Source organism: Debaryomyces hansenii, assembly GCF_000006445.2.
Source record: "Debaryomyces hansenii CBS767 chromosome C complete sequence".
NCBI lineage: Eukaryota > Fungi > Ascomycota > Pichiomycetes > Serinales > Debaryomycetaceae > Debaryomyces > Debaryomyces hansenii.
In genome coordinates, this window is record NC_006045.2 from 167,903 (window position 1) to 187,145 (window position 19,243).

Consider the following 19,243-nt stretch of genomic DNA (forward strand, 5'->3'; position numbering starts at 1 on the left):
CATCTATAATACTCCAAGAAGCCTCAAAATATAGTTGAAGAAGGAGAACTTCACCTCAAGTGATTTCTAGTACCACTTTGAAAATATATTAGTCAGCCGATACGGAAAGTAAGATAAATGCCGCTGTGGTATTACCAAATCTGCATATTTTATATATATATATATATATGGGCAGCTTTTGAACTCAATTGAAAACAGCTTCAATACGAAAAATAAAAATGAAAAGCCTTTTATTGATAGGTTTGAGTTCAGAAAATCATCCAAATGAATTGAACAAAGACCCCAACAATGTTCAGTATGCAAGTAATGCCTCGTGGGCTGCAATATCCCATTATCCAGCTTTGCAGCATTTGAAGAACAAATTTGTACTTCATGGATTATTGAACTCAAATGAAGAGAAAGGCAAAAAGATTGCAAAGATTCTAGAACACTCAGACCCTAATTTAAAAATTTATCGTTCAGAAGAAGAAGTGGTTCAGAATCACAAGGATATTGATATTGCAGTTGTAAGTGTTAATGTACGCTATCATTTTAAAATTATCATGAACTTAATAGATTCACCTATGTTAATATATTCTGAATGGCCTTTAGCAAAGTCGTTAAATGAGTCGGAAACAATTTTGTCCTCGAGGAAGAATAATGCTAAATCAACTATTGTGGGCCTTCAATCTAGAAAAGCTCCTCAGATTTTAATGGCTAAACGTCTTATTGAGTCTGGTGCGTTAGGAAGAGTTCTCAGAACAAGGGCTATAGGGTATTGTGGTGCTATTTTTAATGGTCAAATTCTTGAGGGTAGTGAAGATTTTTATTTAAATCCTGAGAATGGTCATACTCTTTTCAGTATACCTTTCGCTCACTTGTTTGATGCTATAATGTACACCCTTGGGTCATATCCTAAGAAACTTTTCGCTGAAATTTTAAATAGAAATCCTGAGTATGTTGAGGTTAATAAAGAGGGGATTGCCACAGGGAGAGTAAAAAAGAATGAAAGTCCAAATGACGTACTTGTTGCAGGTACATTTGAAAATGATGTGACTGTATCTGTGAATGCCATTCCCGGTGTACCGCTTTGTAAAGAATCGCCAGGACTAAAGTGGGAGATTTTTGGGACCGAAGGGTACATCCTAATTGAATCACAATCGTGTTTTGTGGAATTGAATAAACTAACACTAAAATATTTTGATCAGAATGGGAATATGACATTTTCCGATATGAAAGACTACAATCCTTTTGCACAGAATGTGGCACAAATGTACGAAGCGATTGAACCAAACCATGAAGCACAAAGGTTCGCATTTTCCGGAGTACCAACTTTTAAAGATGCAGTAATTTTACACAGAATCCTTGATAAGCTCATGTTATCTTCAACTGAAGGAGTTGTGAATTTCACAGAAGATGATTTTTACAAATTCTAAACAGACTGATTGCCGTCGAGATTAATGGCTATGTTTGTTTTTGGTATATAGCATTAACATTAATTTTTTTGAGAATTCTGAATGTACGATAATTTCAAAATCATTGTCAAAAAAAAAAAAAATATTCAAGACTTACGTACAAGGTTAACATACAATCCTAATACCAAAATACAACTTCCTTTCTATTTTTGCTAAAATCATTCATAAAAAATCCTCTCTTCACACTCTACAACTAGCATTCATCGCACTGATTTTGCAGCAAATCATGCGTTATGAGTGATGTCCAACAATACTTTTTTAAGTATCAGCTTCAGCATAGAGACCCATTTCAGTTGCAAATCTCATAGCTGAACCCGAAAGCTGTCCCAAGTTTCCTGCTTTTGGAACCAATAGAGTGTATTGCAATAGTAGTAATATATTCTGAAGCTTTTTAATTCCACGACCAATTAGTATTCGGGCATGAATTCGTCGCCGATTTCCAGAAAAAATCATGAGCAATTCGCCCAAGGTCAGAAACGGATAACTGTGGCCGACTCATTGAAACTAGAGAAATGGCTATGACTATATTTACCCGAGAAAGGGCTATCGAAGAAGTTTCTTGGGCCTATTCTTGCATTTCTCTAGTTGAAGATGAAATACACATTCATGTAGTACGCTATTCATCCATGCAAATAACGTCTTTCCAATCTAATGAATAGCAATCATAAGCTGTTATATCTGTAAGTCTATTTCTAGTGTTGTTCCTACGTGTCTGCTGCAAGAAACCTTTCCCAAGTTTTCTAATAGACGCCTGTTTCTTATCCTTAAATATTTCCTCTTCACTTTGGCGAGATGATGGGCTTAAGTATTGCCGAATTTGACTGTCATGATCATCACTGACGTGGGAAGCTGATCTTACAGAAAAAGTGGTAGCGAGCAAAGAATCCGTCTTATGTCGGTTAGTGTCTTCTTTATCATTATTCAAAGGCGGTAAGCCATCACTGTCAGACCTTGTAGGGTTTGGTTGAAGATGAGTTTGGGAGGGTAATTGAGATCTACTAGAGATATGTAATGGAGATGGGTCCATTGATGTTTCTTGATTTTGATTATTTAACAATCTAGAAAGCTTAGATCCTTGCTGTAAAGATTCTGATTGTTGTTCAAAAGAAGCCTGCTCTTCATCAAAAGCAAGGATTCGCTCTTCCAATGACCAAAGAAAAAATCTAGTAATCTCTTTACCCAAATGCTTGAGTTAATGCATACATTCAGCCTCAGCGTTTGCACAGTTAGCGAATGGGAGCTGCCTGACACTTTGTCTCCCTGACACGACACCTATCACAAGCTGGAAGACGTCGTTAGCTGTTTTGGATATCTTCAAGAATTACTTTCAAAAATGATGCCTTGCATCAAGAAAAACTACAGGATTATCGGAAGAATAGCTTCAAAAGTAAGATGAACTCTCCAATGTTACGCGATTATGGGGTTGTGGGATACACACAGCCTTTGCTTCGGGTCAATGGGCTAAAATACATAGTTTGTAGAGCTAGACTATCTCTTATAGCATGTAAATCCTAAATGTAAGGCAAAACAAAAAGGTTCATCCAATTAATAGGGATAATCTTTCGAAAACGGTACTGACATCTCGGGCGAAAAATGATGGACTTTTTTTTGACCATAAATTTAGCAATGTAGTTCAGAGATATACCTCTACTTACATAGCAACCACATATAATCACTACAATAACGAATTTAAAGAAAGATATTTTATTAAAATATACTAAAAACAGAGTTTTGAAAACCAATTAATTCACAAGCTTATTTAAACTTGGTATTGGTAGTCAGGGAATTGTCTCAAGTTTTGTTCTAACTTACCCTTCTTGGTTAAGAACTTGACGTAAGCACCATCGTCCTTAACTTCACCATTGTTCTTCTTAGCAAGGTATTCGTCTCTGTTAAGAGGAGTGAAACCCCATTTCTTAGAGATAATAATCTTTTGTTGACCTGGGAACTTGTATCTAGCTCTTCTCAAACCTTCAATAACGACATCCTTGTTAGAGTCCTTAGTTCTAGCAGACATAAGAATTTGACCAATGTTAACTCTAGCGGCTAAACCGTGTGGTTTACCCCAAGCACCTCTCATACCTTGTTGCAATCTATCAGCACCGGCACACGACAACATCTTGTTAATACGTAAGACGTGGAATGGATGGACTCTGATTCTCAAGTGGAAAGAATCTCTACCGGAAATCTTGGTGACATATTTGTTAGCACAGATACGAGCGGCTTCTAAAGCTTCAGATGACAATTGTTCTAATTCGTTAGAAACTAAGTGAATACACAATGGGAATTCATCAACAGTAGCCTTCTTACGACCTAAATCGTAGATTCTGATCTTAGCGTCTGGGACAGCTCTGTTGTATCTACTCTTTGGGTATGGTTTGTTCTTACAGTATCTGTAACATCTAGCTGGTCTTCTAGCCATTTTGTCTAATAATTAATGTTAGTAATCAAAGATTCACAAATAATCCTATTAACTGTATCAATTTTTACCATGAGGTCTTTTTCCTTGCTTATATACCCATTCAATTTTTTTTATTTGATTTGTAATCATTTTTTTCCACTGTAATATTCTACTGCCAAGTACTTCTTGTCATCCATTTCTTCCTGCTCTTCTTGAATAATGTTCTGCATGGTCCTCATGTGCTTATTGATACGTAGTCATCCCTATTTTGCACTTTAAACATACCTAATTTACTATAGTAGTGATCTTGTAATAAGGAATATAGAAACGTCCCGAAAAAATTCTCTTTTAGTAAGCTCCAGAGTAAGTCTCACGCAGATTATGGCCATTATTACACAAACCCGCCGCGGGTCACAAAACTTTTCATTCCCGCTACCCGGGCTTAAACCTCATCACATGAGCGAATGTGACCGCTTTTTCACGAAATCCGCTTTCTGAGCACCGTGTCTATATACCGGATAATGGATAAGCGGGCCAAACGTTTTGACTCGACCTAAAAGGGGATGAATGTAGTATGCAGGAGATATAAAAAATTCAAAGCTCATCTCATAAGATTTATGTACGGTGAATCAAAGAGGTAAGACGTGGATAGTGATATATATAGTCAAAATGGGTAGATACAGTGTGAAAAGATATAAGACAAAGAGAAGAACCAGAGATCTTGATCTTATTTATAATGACTTATCATCGAAGGAGTCGATTATGAGATTGAAAAACCAGCCACTTGACGAGAATAAGGCCGGGTTGGGACAATATTATTGTATTGAATGTGCCAAATACTATGAAAATCAGGAGGCATTAGACCGCCACACCAAGGGTAAGGTGCACAAGAGAAGAGCCAGAGATTTGAAGCAAAGGCCATACAGCAACTTGGAATCGGAAGCGGCCACAGGAGTCAATATGCTTAAATTCATGGAATCAGTGGAGAAATACAAGGCATTGGAGCAATTCAAGGAGCAAAATAAACAGGAGTTCGACGAGTTGAAGGACCAGAAGAAAGACAACTTGGATGCGATTATAACCGGGATCCCAAGTGGGGAGGCTGGCCAAGAAGACAAGCCAATAGTGCCCGAAGGCGAGGTCGAAATGACCGACAACTGAGGTGCTGTTGACTATTTTGTATACTAGATTTTTGTTGCACATTTGCAAACATTCTTATGATTTCATTTCGTTTAAAGTGTGTTTACACGTTTATATTTACTGCAAGAGTTAGCTACTTCACATCATACAACACCTGCATCGTCAAGGAGATGTCGGCTCTAATACACGGCAATCAGTTATGATTCTGCTTCGTTTCGTTCAATTGTAGTCTTTAGATAGTTCGTTAGCTTGAACAGGTACGGGGAGATGTAGTTTTGTGTAACCTTATTCTTTATATCGGATTGATAAGACATTTCGGGCACTGATTGCACAACGACCACAAACATTGTCTATTATGAAGGTAAAAATCAAGTCTCGAGCCGGGGCTTCAGTAATAAGTTGTACAAGTAACCAAGTATCGTTGAATACTTTAGTTCATGAAATCAAAACAGCACTTAAGGGTTCGATATCCGATGATGCGGTTGTTACTCTTAAGAATGGGTTTCCTCCCAAAGCCATAGATATGTCGAGATTGGAGGCGCCACTCAGTGAACTAGGCATTAAAAATGGAGATCAATTAATATTGGAAGATGAAAATGAATCTTCTTCAACTGATATGCAAGAATCCAACCCGACACAGGTGTCTAGTGGTTCACATACTAAAACAAAGTCAGATCCTAATATTCCATCCATTTATATTGAGTCATTAGACAAGCACCTAATTCTTCGGAATATACCTGACGATAATTCATGTATGTTCAACTCAATCTCGTATGGCCTCTTTGGATATGATTCGTTCGATCGCGATGGCATTTCACCACCTAGTAATCTAAGATCTATTATCAGTAGTACGATTCAGGATAATCAGGATACTTATAACGAAGTTGTACTCGGTAGAACAGTAGATAAATACTGTCAATGGATACTAAAGAAAGATTCGTGGGGCGGTGCTATCGAGTTAGGCATATTGGCTGAATGGTTCAAAGTCAGAATCAATTGTCTTGATATTGAACTGGGAAAATTCATAAGATTCGAGAATGAAGCAAATAAGCCAGACAATTTTATAATATTGATATATCTGGGTATTCACTACGACATTTTATCTTTGAATGTTAATTTGTCAACTTCAAGTCAGGATAAGCAAACCGATACGTGCGTCTGGCCTATAAATTCGAAGATAGAAGAGTTGGTTCTTGAATATTCCCTTAAATTGTGCCACTATTTACAAACTCAAAATTATTCTACGAATACAACTACTTTCAGAATAAGGTGCTTAGATTGTTATAAGATATTGGTAGGGGAAATGGGAGCTTCAAAACATGCAAATGAAACGGGACATTATAACTTTGGTGAAGTCAAATGAAATTCAAAAACGTATATATACATAGCGAAATATATGTAAGCAGGCATTGCCACGTCTTTGTCTACGTGTATGATAATGTAGACACCGATGGTATAGTAGTAATGATGCACGTGATCTCTTCTTAAATATTTTGTCGAGTATCAGCAAATCGATTTTTTATGGACGATTAATGCTAAAATTATTTGACATTTAGGACTTGGATAACGCTACATTTGAATACCAATTCATATTTCTTGTCAAAAACATTAAGAGGAAGCTACCGATATGTCAGCAACTACTCAGTTTTTCTGTATGTTTTTCTTTTTAATTTGCCTTTGAAAATACATTATACGTGGAAGTCCATTTCTTCACCATGGAACTTACTTTCAGAAGAATCGACACATTCACATTAATATCTTAATAGTTTGCCCGTTCGAGCTCATTTACTAACTATAACCAGGTCGTCAACCTAAATCTATTGATTTAATACAGGATTACGAAGAAATCACAACATTTCCTAAACCTACTGCTGAATGCCGTGCTGCTTTATATTCAAGTAATGGCGAATATTTTGCTTATACTCAACCGAATGAAGTGGTAGTGGTTAGGACCACTAAAGAGGCACCATTGCAAACCAGAATCGATTTGCCAGAAGTCTTCGATATATATTTTTCACCAAATGGTACTTACTTGTGCTTGTGGTGTAAACCGATTTTACAGGATAAGGAAAGTGGAGTATGGAATAAAAATGTGAAAATTTTCAATATTAATTCTAATAGCATTATTAGTGAATGGTCGAATAAACATCAAGCTGGATGGAAACCACAATTCACGCAAGACGAAAAGCTCTTTGCTAAAAATGTCAATAACAAGGAGCTCCATTTTTTTGATGTCACGAATTCTAGTAATGAAGAAATTAATATTAATCAACCCACCTATAAGTATAAGCTTAGTGATCCGAAGGCTACTTTCCAAAGCTTTCAAATGAGTCCAGGTTTAAATCCATCCATTGCAATTTTTATCCCAGAGAAGAATGGTAAACCAGCAAGTGTCGTGATTTACAATGTACCAAATTTCAATCAGCCAATTTGCCTGAAGAATTTCTTTAAAGCTGAAAGATGTCAATTAAAGTGGAATTCGATTGGTACTGCATTATTAGCATTAGCATCTACAGATCACGATACCACCAACAAGTCTTACTATGGGGAAACCAACCTTTATTTGTTAGGAATTGCAGGATCATATGACTCAAGAATTGACTTGAAAAGAACTGGTCCTATTCATGATATCACCTGGTCTCCTTCTGCAAGAGAGTTTGCCGTTGTGTATGGCTACATGCCAGCCGATACAACATTTTTTGATGCCAGAGGTAATGCTATCTTCTCATTACCAACTGCACCAAGAAATACTATATTGTATTCTCCACATGCCAGATATGTATTAGTAGCCGGTTTTGGTAACTTGCAAGGTACAGTTGATGTATATGACCGTCAAAATAAGTTTTCAAAGGTAGTAACTTTCGAAGCTGCAAATACTTCGGTATGTGAGTGGTCGCCATGTGGAAGATACATATTGACAGCCACCACATCACCAAGATTGAGAGTCGATAATGGGTGTAAGATTTGGCATGCTAGTGGTAAATTGGTTTATTTGAAGGAATACCAAGAATTATATTCGATCACTTGGAAGCCCCAAAGCTTGGATAAGTTTCCCCCATTAAGAAACTTGGAAGATGCACCTGTCGCACATGAATCTACAAAAGAATATTTAGCAAAGAAGCAAGCTAATGACTTGAGTGCTGCTCAGAAGCCTAGTGGAGCATATCGTCCACCCCACGCCAGAAATTCTGGCAGCAGTGCCAGAACGTCATTATATCAAAAGGAATTACAATCAAGCAGCTCGCTTTCTGGATCGAACGGCAACGGTGCCAGAACCAGAGTGGTCCCAGGTGCTGCTCCGGTAGATAACACTCCTAAAGAAAGCAAAAGTGCCGCCAAGAACAGGAAGAAGAGGGAGGCTAAAAAACAACAACAAGACGAAGGACAACAGACCGGATCGCCATCGAACAGCGTCGAAAGTGTCCAAAAGGACAATGAAACTTCAGAAAGTGGCGTCATTGGCGGTGTAAGCTCGTTGGAAGAGAAGAAAATCAGATCGTTGTTGAAAAAATTGAGGGCCATAGAAACATTGAAAATGAAGCAGGCCAATGGCGAAATTTTGGAAGACACCCAGGTGTCCAAAATTAAAAAGGAGGACGACATTAGAAAAGAATTACATCTGTTAGGATGGTCTGATTAGGTCGACTTCATCAATATCACCACAACAACTATCGGTGCCAATTACTCTCGTGGTTGGTGTCCCCTGATATAAGCCATTTGTGCCATTTGTGCCAAGTAGTGCCTAGATAGTCAACTGTATAGAAATAAATATTTTTGCACCTGCCTTAGCTCGCTGTATCTCCCATCTTCCAAACAGATTACTCATTTAGGGGTACTAATTGAAAACATCACTCCCAGGCTTCTTCTCTTCGCAGACGTATACCTTGTCCTGCAACCGCGCTTCGTGATTGTTCAAGAATCGCGTTTCGCATTGAAATGAAGCGTAGAATCTAGATTTTATGTCTCCTGCAACTTTGACGCATCAATTATTTTTTCATTACGTTTTACGTTGTCTATATATCGCACTTTACTTGTTGGACATCATCGCCTGTCTGTTGCCAGGTCACATGTGCTTGAAATGGCGAAAGTTCTTTAGCTACCATGATATTGTTGGTTTTAGTTTGGGGCCTAATTCCCAAAGACCAAGCCGGAAGTGCGAAGTCTCATCCATTTACAGCTCTACTCGCCGCAAATCGCACCCATGCGCCCAAATTATATACATACACCAATAATAACCAGGGATCTTTTTTCGTCTCGTTGCCCCGTGTCAACTTTCAAGACACGACCACGCCTGAGTCCAACATTACCCGGCAGAAGTTATTGCTATGCACATTACGTTACGCAGCCCGTGTAAGGTACCTAATCCTTCTATTGCTCTTTTTATTGCTACTTGCGGTCTTTTCCGTACATGAGCATACTATTCTCCGTAGCGACCGCATATCGTAGGAGTTTAAGTGTTCATGTCCAGCGCCAGTGCCCGATTATAATTGTACAGACCTAAGAGCACACGAGCGTTCGAATCACCGCTGAATATTCCTACGTTTGAGTCTCCACATAGACATTACCGAAACCTTATTATCACGCCATGATTCAAAAAGTATCTCTCAGCCCAAGTTCTAGAGTTCCTTTCTGACTATCTGGATTCTCCCTTACTCTTGTTAGCAGATTAATTAAAAGTGCTCACGTGCACAAATGCCAGTCGCGAATTAGCCACTACCCTCTGGTTAACCACTCACCGGCGTTTGCATTACCAATCGCCTTTGTGGCAAGGATATTTATAGATACAATGCTTGCGCCTCTTCGTTCCACCATACAGATTGCCCTGTTCCTATCGCACTTAATTTGGGCGCTATATACACGTATTGTCCGCCAGTTGGGCGACGCGAATTCACCAGTTTGGGTGTCCCTGTACGAGAAATATAGGAAAAACGGGCAGCGAAAAAACATATGCGGTCCCGTGATCCAGTAGTAGAATACTTCAGAGGGTTATATCCCGTTTTTTTTTAATTTCAATGTACTTATTCTATTTCAGACTTTCGTTTTTTTAAACTTCCTTGTTAATTTTTAAACTATCGTTACTATCGATTTATCGAGTGTTGTATTGGAATACATAATTCACTGTATGTTAACTTTTTCTAGGGGAATTGGATATGAATGGAACATGATTTGATTCGGGATGATTTGGTACCGGCTACGTGTATTTTTTTTTAAGGAAAGGTTGATAGAAGGTTGATCCGGGGTTTTTAGATGAGCAGGACACTGTGAATACTATAGACCAAGTTTTGACAGCGATGATGGCGACAATATTAGCCGCCATGGAAGGGATTACACAGCCATAGTGAATCAGGGGAACTTCTTTTTGTTACGAAGATGGAAGAAAGGGTGCATAATGGAACTCGAGGGATATTAAAGCCATATAGAGACTAGGGACATGTGTAGACTTGATTCAGATAGGATATAGTGGTCTTATCGAAGCAGATCATTCTACGCCTTAAAAATGAAAGTCGCACTATTAGATCAGCCTAATTAGGGAGTCTCGGTTTAAACCTCGAATTTTTTAAAACGGTAATTAAAAAGAAAAAAAAGTTTTCCGGTCCCGATTTGATGAATTGTCTCCTGTTTGAATTATACATTTCGCAGAGAAACTATCTATCCATCTATCTATTTATATAAAACCACATATTTGGTGGGATTTCATAATTGATTATATTACTAACAGTAATTTAGATGTCGTATAACGATAATAATCATAATTACTATGATCCGAATCAACACGGGGCTGCTGGGGACGAAGGTTATTACCAGCAACAACCGTATGATGATTTGAATCAGCCTCAACAAGACTATTATGATCCTAATGTTCAATATCAACAGCAACCGTATGATATGGACGGATATCAGGATCAATTCACCGGAGGTCAGCAGCTTCCTGGCCAACCTGTTGGTGGCTACAATGCAGACCCTGAAGCCTTTTCTGACTTCAGTTATGGTGGACAAACCCCTGGCACTCCTGGGTACGATCAATATGGTACACAATACACCCCATCACAAATGAGTTACGGTGGCCCAAGATCATCCGGTGCCTCTACTCCTATCTACGGTGGTGGCATGGGTAGCTACGATCCAACCCAATTCCAAATGTCCTCTAGTTTGCCTTACCCAGCTTGGTCTGCTGATCCTCAGGCTCCTATAAAGATCGAGCACGTTGAAGATATCTTCATTGACTTAGCCAATAAATTCGGGTTCCAAAGAGATTCTATGAGAAACATGTTCGATTACTTCATGACTTTGTTAGATTCCAGGTCTTCAAGAATGTCACCAGCGCAAGCTTTATTAAGTTTACATGCTGACTATATTGGTGGTGATAATGCGAATTATAAAAAGTGGTTTTTTGCCTCTCAACAGGATTTAGACGATGCTATTGGTTTCAGCAATATGACGTTGGGTAAAGTCGGTAAGAAAGCTAGAAAAGCTTCTAAGAAGTCCAAGAAGGCTAGAAAAGCTGTCGAAGAGCATGGTCAAGACATGGATGCATTAGCGAATGAATTGGAAGGTGATTATTCCTTAGATGCTGCAGAAATCAGATGGAGAGCTAAGATGAACGGATTATCTCCTGAAGAAAGAGTCAGGGATATTGCCTTATACTTGTTGTTATGGGGTGAAGCTAACCAAGTTCGTTTTACTCCAGAAACTATTTGTTACATTTATAAGACTGCTTTTGATTATTTAATGTCGCCTCAATGTCAGCAAAGACAAGAACCAGTTCCCGAAGGTGATTATTTGAATCGTGTTATTACGCCTTTGTATAGATTCATCAGATCCCAAGTCTATGAAATTTATGAAGGTAGGTTTGTTAAACGTGAAAAGGATCACAATAAAGTTATTGGTTACGATGATGTCAATCAATTATTTTGGTACCCAGAAGGTATTTCTAGAATTATTTGCGAAGACGGTTCTAGATTAGTTGATATTCCTCAAGAAGAACGTTATTTAAAATTGGGTGAAATTGAATGGTCAAATGTTTTCTTCAAGACATATAAGGAAATTAGAACATGGTTACATTTGTTAACCAATTACAATAGAATCTGGGTTATTCATGGTACTGTTTACTGGATGTACACAGCCTACAATTCCCCAACTTTATATACGAAGAATTATGCTCAGCCATTAAACAACCAGCCTACTGCATCCTCTAGATGGGCATCTGCTGCTATCGGAGGTGTTCTTGCTTCGTTTATTCAAATTATGGCTACTGTTTGCGAATGGTTATTTGTCCCAAGAGAATGGGCAGGTGCTCAACATTTAACCCGTCGTTTACTTTTCTTAATTATTATTTTCATTGTTAATTTGGTTCCAGTTGTGTTTACTTTCTATTATGCGGGCTTACAAACCGTTTCAAAGGCGGCACATGCTGTGTCTATCGTTGGTTTCTTTATCGCTATTGCCACGTTAATTTTCTTTGCTATTATGCCTTTGGGTGGTTTATTTACGTCGTACATGAATAAGAGATCAAGAAAATATTTGGCGTCTCAAACTTTCACGGCAAACTTCAATAAGTTAAGAGGGTTAGACATGTGGATGTCTTATTTGGTATGGGTTGCTGTTTTCGCTGCAAAGTTTGCAGAATCTTATTTCTTCTTAACGTTGTCCATCAGAGATCCAATTAGAATTTTATCAACAACTACTATGAGATGTACTGGTGAAGTTTGGTTTAAAAACGAATTATGTAAACATCAGGCTAAAATTGTCTTAGGTTTGATTTATGCGGTTGATTTGTTATTATTCTTCTTAGATACCTACATGTGGTGGATTATTGTTAACTGTATCTTTTCGGTTGGTCGTTCATTCTACTTGGGTATCTCTATATTGACCCCATGGAGAAACATTTTCACAAGATTGCCGAAGAGAATTTACTCAAAGATTTTGGCTACTACTGAAATGGAAATCAAGTATAAACCAAAGGTTTTAATTTCTCAAATCTGGAATGCTATTGTCATTTCCATGTACAGGGAACATTTATTAGCTATTGATCACGTCCAAAAGTTATTATATCATCAGGTTCCTTCTGAAGTAGAAGGTAAGCGTACTTTGAGAGCTCCAACCTTTTTCGTATCCCAGGATGATAATAACTTTGATACTGAATTTTTCCCTAGAAATTCCGAGGCGGAAAGACGTATTTCTTTCTTTGCTCAGTCATTGGCTACTCCAATCTTGGAACCATTACCTGTTGATAATATGCCAACTTTCACCGTATTTACTCCTCATTATTCTGAAAAAATTTTATTGTCCTTGAGAGAAATTATCAGAGAAGACGACCAATTTTCAAGAGTTACCTTGTTAGAATATTTAAAACAATTACACCCAGTCGAATGGGAATGCTTTGTTAAGGATACAAAAATTTTAGCCGAAGAGACTGCAGCCTATGAGAACGGCGATGATCCAGAGAAGTTATCTGAAGATGGATTGAAGTCTAAAATTGACGACTTACCATTCTATTGTATTGGTTTCAAATCTGCTGCACCTGAATATACCTTAAGAACCCGTATCTGGGCATCTTTGAGATCTCAAACTTTATACCGTACTGTGTCAGGATTTATGAATTACGCTAGAGCTATTAAATTATTGTACCGTGTTGAAAATCCAGAATTGGTTCAGTATTTTGGAGGCGATCCAGAAGGCTTGGAATTAGCATTAGAAAAGATGGCTAGAAGAAAGTTCAGATTCATTGTTTCTATGCAAAGATTAGCTAAGTTCAAAGATGATGAAATGGAAAATGCGGAATTCTTATTGAGAGCTTATCCAGATTTACAAATTGCCTACTTGGACGAAGAACCAGCCTTGAATGAAGACGAAGAACCAAGAGTATACTCTGCTTTGATTGATGGTCATTGTGAGATGTTAGAAAATGGTAGACGTCGTCCTAAGTTTAGAGTTCAATTATCTGGTAATCCAATTTTAGGTGATGGTAAAGCTGATAATCAAAATCACGCTCTTATTTTCCACCGTGGTGAATATATTCAATTGATTGATGCTAATCAAGACAACTACTTGGAAGAGTGTTTGAAGATTAGATCTGTGTTGTCTGAATTCGAAGAATTGAATGTTGAACATGTTAACCCATACGCGCCAAACTTGAAGAATGATGAAAATGGTTCGCCAACGACGCCTGTCGCTATTTTAGGTGCTCGTGAATATATTTTCTCTGAAAATTCAGGTGTTTTAGGTGATGTGGCTGCTGGTAAAGAACAAACATTTGGTACGTTATTCGCAAGAACTTTAGCTCAAATTGGTGGTAAGTTACATTATGGTCATCCTGATTTCTTGAATGCTACCTTCATGTTCACTAGAGGTGGTGTTGCCAAGGCACAAAAGGGATTACATTTAAATGAAGATATTTATGCTGGTATGACTGCTATCATGAGAGGTGGTCGGATCAAACATTGTGAATACTATCAATGTGGTAAAGGTAGAGATATGGGTTTTGGTTCTATTTTGAATTTCACAACTAAGATTGGTGCTGGTATGGGTGAACAAATGTTGTCTCGTGAATACTACTACTTGTCCACTCAGTTGCCATTAGATCGTTTCTTATCGTTCTACTATGGTCATCCAGGTTTCCACATTAATAATATGTTTATTCAATTGTCATTACAAGTTTTCATGTTGGTTTTAGCTAACTTGAATTCTTTAGCCCATGAGTCCACCTTCTGTATCTATGATAAGAACAAGCCAGTTACAGACCTTTTGCTTCCATATGGTTGTTACAATTTTGACCCTGCTGTTGATTGGATTAGACGTTATACTTTGTCTATTTTTATTGTTTTCTTCATTTCTTTCATTCCCTTAATTGTCCAAGAGTTAATTGAAAGAGGTGTATGGAAAGCGACGCAAAGATTTGTTCGTCATATCCTTTCTTTGTCCCCAATGTTCGAAGTTTTCGTTGCTCAAATTTATTCTTCATCGTTATTCACTGACTTAACAGTTGGTGGTGCTAGATACATCTCCACCGGTAGAGGTTTTGCTACTTCGCGTATTCCATTTTCAATATTATATTCACGTTTTGCTGATTCATCTATTTACCTAGGTGCAAGATCAATGTTGATTATTGTATTTGGTTCCGTTTCTCACTGGCAAGCACCATTATTATGGTTCTGGGCATCATTGTCTTCGTTAATGTTCTCACCATTTATTTTCAACCCCCATCAATTTGCGTGGGAAGATTTCTTCATTGATTACCGTGATTTTATTAGATGGTTATCTCGTGGTAACACCAAATGGCACAGAAACTCATGGATTGGTTATGTTCGTCTTTCAAGATCACGTATTACTGGTTTCAAGCGTAAGTTAATTGGTGATGATTCCGAGAAGAGCGCTGGTGATGCTACAAGAGCTCATAGATCGAATGTTTTCTTCGCTGATTTCTTGCCATGCTTGATTTATACGGCTGGTTTGTTTGTTGCTTACACTTTCATTAATGCCCAAACAGGTGTTTATGAAGATCCACAGGAAGTCAATTCTGTATTAAGACTTGTTATCTGTGCTTTAGCCCCTGTTGTCATTGATCTTGGATGTTTGGCTGTTTGTCTTGGTATGGCTTGTTGTGCAGGTCCATTATTGGGTATGTGTTGTAAGAAAACTGGTGCTGTTATTGCTGGTGTCGCACACGGTGTCGCAGTTATTGTCAACTTAATTTTCTTTGTCGTCATGTGGGTTTTAGAAGGTTTCGTTTTCGCAAAAATGTTGTTAGGTGTTATTACTATGATTTACATTCAAAGATTATTATTTAAATTCTTAACCTTATGTTTCTTGACAAGAGAATTTAAGAATGACAAAGCTAACACTGCCTTCTGGACTGGTAAGTGGTATGGTTCTGGTTTAGGTTACATGGCCTGGACTCAGCCAGCTCGTGAATTCTGTGCAAAGACCATTGAAATGTCTGAATTTGCAGGTGACTTTATCTTGGCTCATATCATCTTATTCTGTCAATTGCCAATTTTATGTATTCCATTAATTGATAGATGGCATTCTACTATGTTGTTCTGGTTAAAACCTTCAAGGTTGATCAGACCTCCAATTTATTCATTAAAGCAAGCTAGATTGAGAAAGAGAATGGTTAGAAAGTACTGTACTTTATATTTTGCTGTATTGATTTTGTTTGTTATTGTTATAGTTGGGCCAGCTGTTGCTTCTGGAGCAATAGATAATATTGAGCCTTCTGGGTTGCAGGATGGTCCTTTCAAAGGTTTGTTCCAACCAAGACACAAGGACAACAACGATACAGGCAAAAGAGGCAGCAGCTATGCCAGTACTACATACACTTATTACAGTTACACACCAAAGACCCAAAAGACTGCCTTCTCAACTAAAGCTTAAGTGGTCACTTAAAATCTTCAATAAACGAAGAAGTCTTTACTCTACTTTTTTGACGAATTAATAAGGGACTTTAATGATTTTATTTCAAATAAAAATCTAATCGTTACAGTTTTGTATTTATTAGCTCATGTCATTGTGTGTATCTATACATTTATATACTTTTATTTGTTTTTATAATTGTTTATTAAATTTAAGGATTATTTTATGATTTTGCACCGTAAATTTTTGGTGAAAACAGTTCATTACACAATCGCGACAATGAAATCACGGCCACCTGTGCTATACTAGAAAATTAGACGTACATAGATATCTAGTTGTCAATCTATATAAACAAATAAATCATGGCATTGTTAAGGAGGGCGTATGCATTACCCAAATCAACAAAGATCTTGCTAGGGATATTGATCTCTATAACTTCGCTTATATTTTTCATAAAACTTGCTTTCTACCGTTCAGCTATTGGTAATGGAAATAACGAACAAGATGAAGTCGTTTTCCACAACATCCAAGTATCATATTTGCAATTGATACCACGTTACACGATATTCTACCCATGGGTCATAGTTACTGCGATCTTTGCTGAAATTTCGGTTGTTTCATTTATAATATCAGGCGCTATATTGGCCGTATCAACCAAATACGTGGAAAAGTTCTGGGGATATAAGGAGGTCATTAAGTTTGTCTTGGTCTTAGGGTCATTTACTAATTTGATAACTGTTCTAATTACAATTATTTGTAATTTGATGAGAGGTGATGTTGAGGGAATGGATAAACCATTAGGTGGGGGTATTTCATACTATTTTGGATTTTTGGTGGTTTTGAAGCAGCTTATTCCAGAGCATAATATAGTATTGTTTCAAGGACTAATCAATTTCAGAGTAAAACATTTGCCGTTCATATTACTTAATGTTGTTTCTGTATGGTCTTTGTTAATAACCAGATCCTTATACCCAGCAATCCCATCTATTGGGAGCTTCATCATATCCTATAATTACTTACGGTTTTATCAATCGTTTTTAACTGACCCATTATTGCCCATTACAATGGCGAATGGCGGTTCAGACAGTTCAGGCTCATTGATTACAGGCGATGCATCCGATACTTTCCAATTGGTTGAGTTTTTCCCTAGGATTTTAAAGCCATATTTGACTGTTCTATTTGACGGTTGCTATGATTTGGGTTGTATGTTAGGAATCATTACCCCATTTAATGATGATTCGATTGAACAAGGTAATATAAGAGCCCAGAAAAGACTGGAGCAAGCGAACCAAACCCAAAAAAGTGTGGCCAATTCGGTGGCTGAAAGAAGAAGACAAGTGGCATTACAGGTCATTGAGGATAGAATAAATAAAGAGACTAGAAAGTAACAGGCTTGTATATCTATATTAGTACATAGGCTATAATACAACGATATGATCGATTGAACGAAAAATTACACAAAATTTGAATCGATCTCAATTAAAAGAACTAATTAAAACTATTAGTAGTAAACAAATATATACAAAGCAGAATAGTAAGTGAAGCTGTGGAAGATGTTCAATGCAGGCTCTAATTCATTTAAACCCAAATATCAGAAGCTGAAAGGCTCCCTACCATTCCCGGCTACTTTTAATAAAATACTGAATCTTAAAAAGCTGAACTTAACCACATACGTTGCAATTTTATTGTTTATTTGGTTTTTCTTGAATCCATTCAGTCTAGTTAGCAATATATTCCGTGGAAATTCGCTGTTAGAATATCCTCCGGGTCATCCATTAACCAGTAAGAATACTATCGAAACGACTTCCAAATATATATACCCACCCATTGAGGATGCACCATTATTGAAACAGCTTGGTGTCAGTAAGTTAGTTCATGAGTCTAGAGTAAGAGATGCAAATGCTCCTGAGATCGAAAAAATTATTGTTAGATCATTAAATGCCTTTGATGATCCAAATCCTGAAACCCAGAATGTGAAGGAAGAGAACGAAAATGCCGTCCTGAGTTTATCCAGAGCTAAGAATCGGTTTAAGAACCAAGATAAAGTGGTTTATAAACCAAAAAATACCAAGAATTATCCTGATATTGTGATTGTCACTGCAGTGGATTTTGAAAAATATTCGGTAGATGCTTTAACCAAAATCGTACAGAATAAAGTTGATTACGCCCATGAGCAAAACTATGGTGTGTATGTTCGCTGGTATCAAGAGTTTCTTCCTGTTTTAAATTCTATGGATATTTTGAAATCCAAGGAAAAGGCTAAATGGATGAGGTTATATTGTTTGAGAGCTGCAATGTTTGCATTTCCTGAAGCAAAGTGGTTTTGGTATATTGATCAAGACTCATTAATCATGGATATGTCTATTAACTTGCAGGACTACTTATTGTCCCCGGAAGCATTAAATCCAGTAATTTTAAAAGAGCAGCCAATTATCCCACCCGACGGAAGAATTAAAACTTATCGTAACTCTAATGCGGACTTGACTAAATTAATTATAACACAATCAGAAAATAAAGTGGAATCTCATTCATTTTTAGTTAAAAATGATTATGTTGGAAGGGCTATTATTGAAGCATGGGCATTTGAATTATTCTCGAAGTATGAGAACTTCCCATTTGGACCTGATTCTGCTTTGACACATTTGTTACAATGGCACCCATTCATTTTAAGTAAATCAAGCATCGTGCCTGCAAGAACAATTGCTGCACAGCATAGTCCAATTGATTTACCCGTTGATAAGAATGGCAAAGCAGGTGACCATATTCATTACTACGACGGTGATTTGGCAGCCTTTTGGTCTAATTGTGGATCTCAAGAAGAGTGTGAAAAATTTTTAGATCTTTATTATTCTAAATTGAAGGGAAAGAAAAGTAACCAGGATTAGATAACACCCCG

General features: G+C 37.4%; 11 protein-coding genes across 11 annotated transcripts; 9 read left to right on the plus strand and 2 right to left on the minus strand. All coding sequences in view use genetic code 12, as the record gives it.

Moving 5' to 3' along the window:
* Positions 1–218: 218 nt before the first annotated feature.
* DEHA2C01694g (DEHA2C01694p) lies at positions 219–1,415 on the plus strand (the record flags this gene model as incomplete). The annotated part of the gene is made up of 1 exon (XM_002770108.1): positions 219–1,415. One exon carries the CDS (start codon positions 219–221, stop codon positions 1,413–1,415), a length of 1,197 nt encoding a protein of 398 aa, XP_002770154.1.
* Positions 1,416–2,070: 655 nt separating this feature from the next.
* Positions 2,071–2,481, minus strand: DEHA2C01716g (DEHA2C01716p; the record flags this gene model as incomplete). Its single annotated transcript, XM_457756.1, has 1 exon — positions 2,071–2,481. One exon carries the CDS (start codon positions 2,479–2,481, stop codon positions 2,071–2,073), a length of 411 nt encoding a protein of 136 aa, XP_457756.1.
* A 365-nt stretch (positions 2,482–2,846) lies between these two features.
* On the plus strand, positions 2,847–2,969 carry DEHA2C01738g (DEHA2C01738p; the record flags this gene model as incomplete). The annotated part of the gene is made up of 1 exon (XM_002770109.1): positions 2,847–2,969. One exon carries the CDS (start codon positions 2,847–2,849, stop codon positions 2,967–2,969), a length of 123 nt encoding a protein of 40 aa, XP_002770155.1.
* A 244-nt stretch (positions 2,970–3,213) lies between these two features.
* On the minus strand, positions 3,214–3,876 carry DEHA2C01760g (60S ribosomal protein L10; the record flags this gene model as incomplete). Its single annotated transcript, XM_457757.1, has 1 exon — positions 3,214–3,876. The coding sequence occupies one exon, from the start codon at positions 3,874–3,876 to the stop codon at positions 3,214–3,216; it is 663 nt and encodes a 220-aa protein (XP_457757.1).
* A 648-nt stretch (positions 3,877–4,524) lies between these two features.
* Positions 4,525–5,016, plus strand: DEHA2C01782g (DEHA2C01782p; the record flags this gene model as incomplete). The annotated part of the gene is made up of 1 exon (XM_457758.1): positions 4,525–5,016. The coding sequence occupies one exon, from the start codon at positions 4,525–4,527 to the stop codon at positions 5,014–5,016; it is 492 nt and encodes a 163-aa protein (XP_457758.1).
* Positions 5,017–5,350: 334 nt separating this feature from the next.
* On the plus strand, positions 5,351–6,358 carry DEHA2C01804g (DEHA2C01804p; the record flags this gene model as incomplete). The annotated part of the gene is made up of 1 exon (XM_457759.1): positions 5,351–6,358. The coding sequence occupies one exon, from the start codon at positions 5,351–5,353 to the stop codon at positions 6,356–6,358; it is 1,008 nt and encodes a 335-aa protein (XP_457759.2).
* Positions 6,359–6,622: 264 nt separating this feature from the next.
* Positions 6,623–8,635, plus strand: DEHA2C01826g (DEHA2C01826p; the record flags this gene model as incomplete). Its single annotated transcript, XM_457760.2, has 2 exons — positions 6,623–6,647; positions 6,798–8,635. 2 exons carry the CDS (start codon positions 6,623–6,625, stop codon positions 8,633–8,635), a joined length of 1,863 nt encoding a protein of 620 aa, XP_457760.2.
* Positions 8,636–9,096: 461 nt separating this feature from the next.
* Positions 9,097–9,441, plus strand: DEHA2C01848g (DEHA2C01848p; the record flags this gene model as incomplete). The annotated part of the gene is made up of 1 exon (XM_457761.1): positions 9,097–9,441. The coding sequence occupies one exon, from the start codon at positions 9,097–9,099 to the stop codon at positions 9,439–9,441; it is 345 nt and encodes a 114-aa protein (XP_457761.1).
* A 1,281-nt stretch (positions 9,442–10,722) lies between these two features.
* DEHA2C01870g (DEHA2C01870p) lies at positions 10,723–16,368 on the plus strand (the record flags this gene model as incomplete). Its single annotated transcript, XM_457762.1, has 1 exon — positions 10,723–16,368. The coding sequence occupies one exon, from the start codon at positions 10,723–10,725 to the stop codon at positions 16,366–16,368; it is 5,646 nt and encodes a 1,881-aa protein (XP_457762.1).
* A 341-nt stretch (positions 16,369–16,709) lies between these two features.
* Positions 16,710–17,735, plus strand: DEHA2C01892g (DEHA2C01892p; the record flags this gene model as incomplete). The annotated part of the gene is made up of 1 exon (XM_457763.1): positions 16,710–17,735. One exon carries the CDS (start codon positions 16,710–16,712, stop codon positions 17,733–17,735), a length of 1,026 nt encoding a protein of 341 aa, XP_457763.2.
* Positions 17,736–17,900: 165 nt separating this feature from the next.
* On the plus strand, positions 17,901–19,232 carry DEHA2C01914g (DEHA2C01914p; the record flags this gene model as incomplete). The annotated part of the gene is made up of 1 exon (XM_457764.1): positions 17,901–19,232. One exon carries the CDS (start codon positions 17,901–17,903, stop codon positions 19,230–19,232), a length of 1,332 nt encoding a protein of 443 aa, XP_457764.2.
* Between the last annotated feature and the right edge of the window lie 11 nt (positions 19,233–19,243).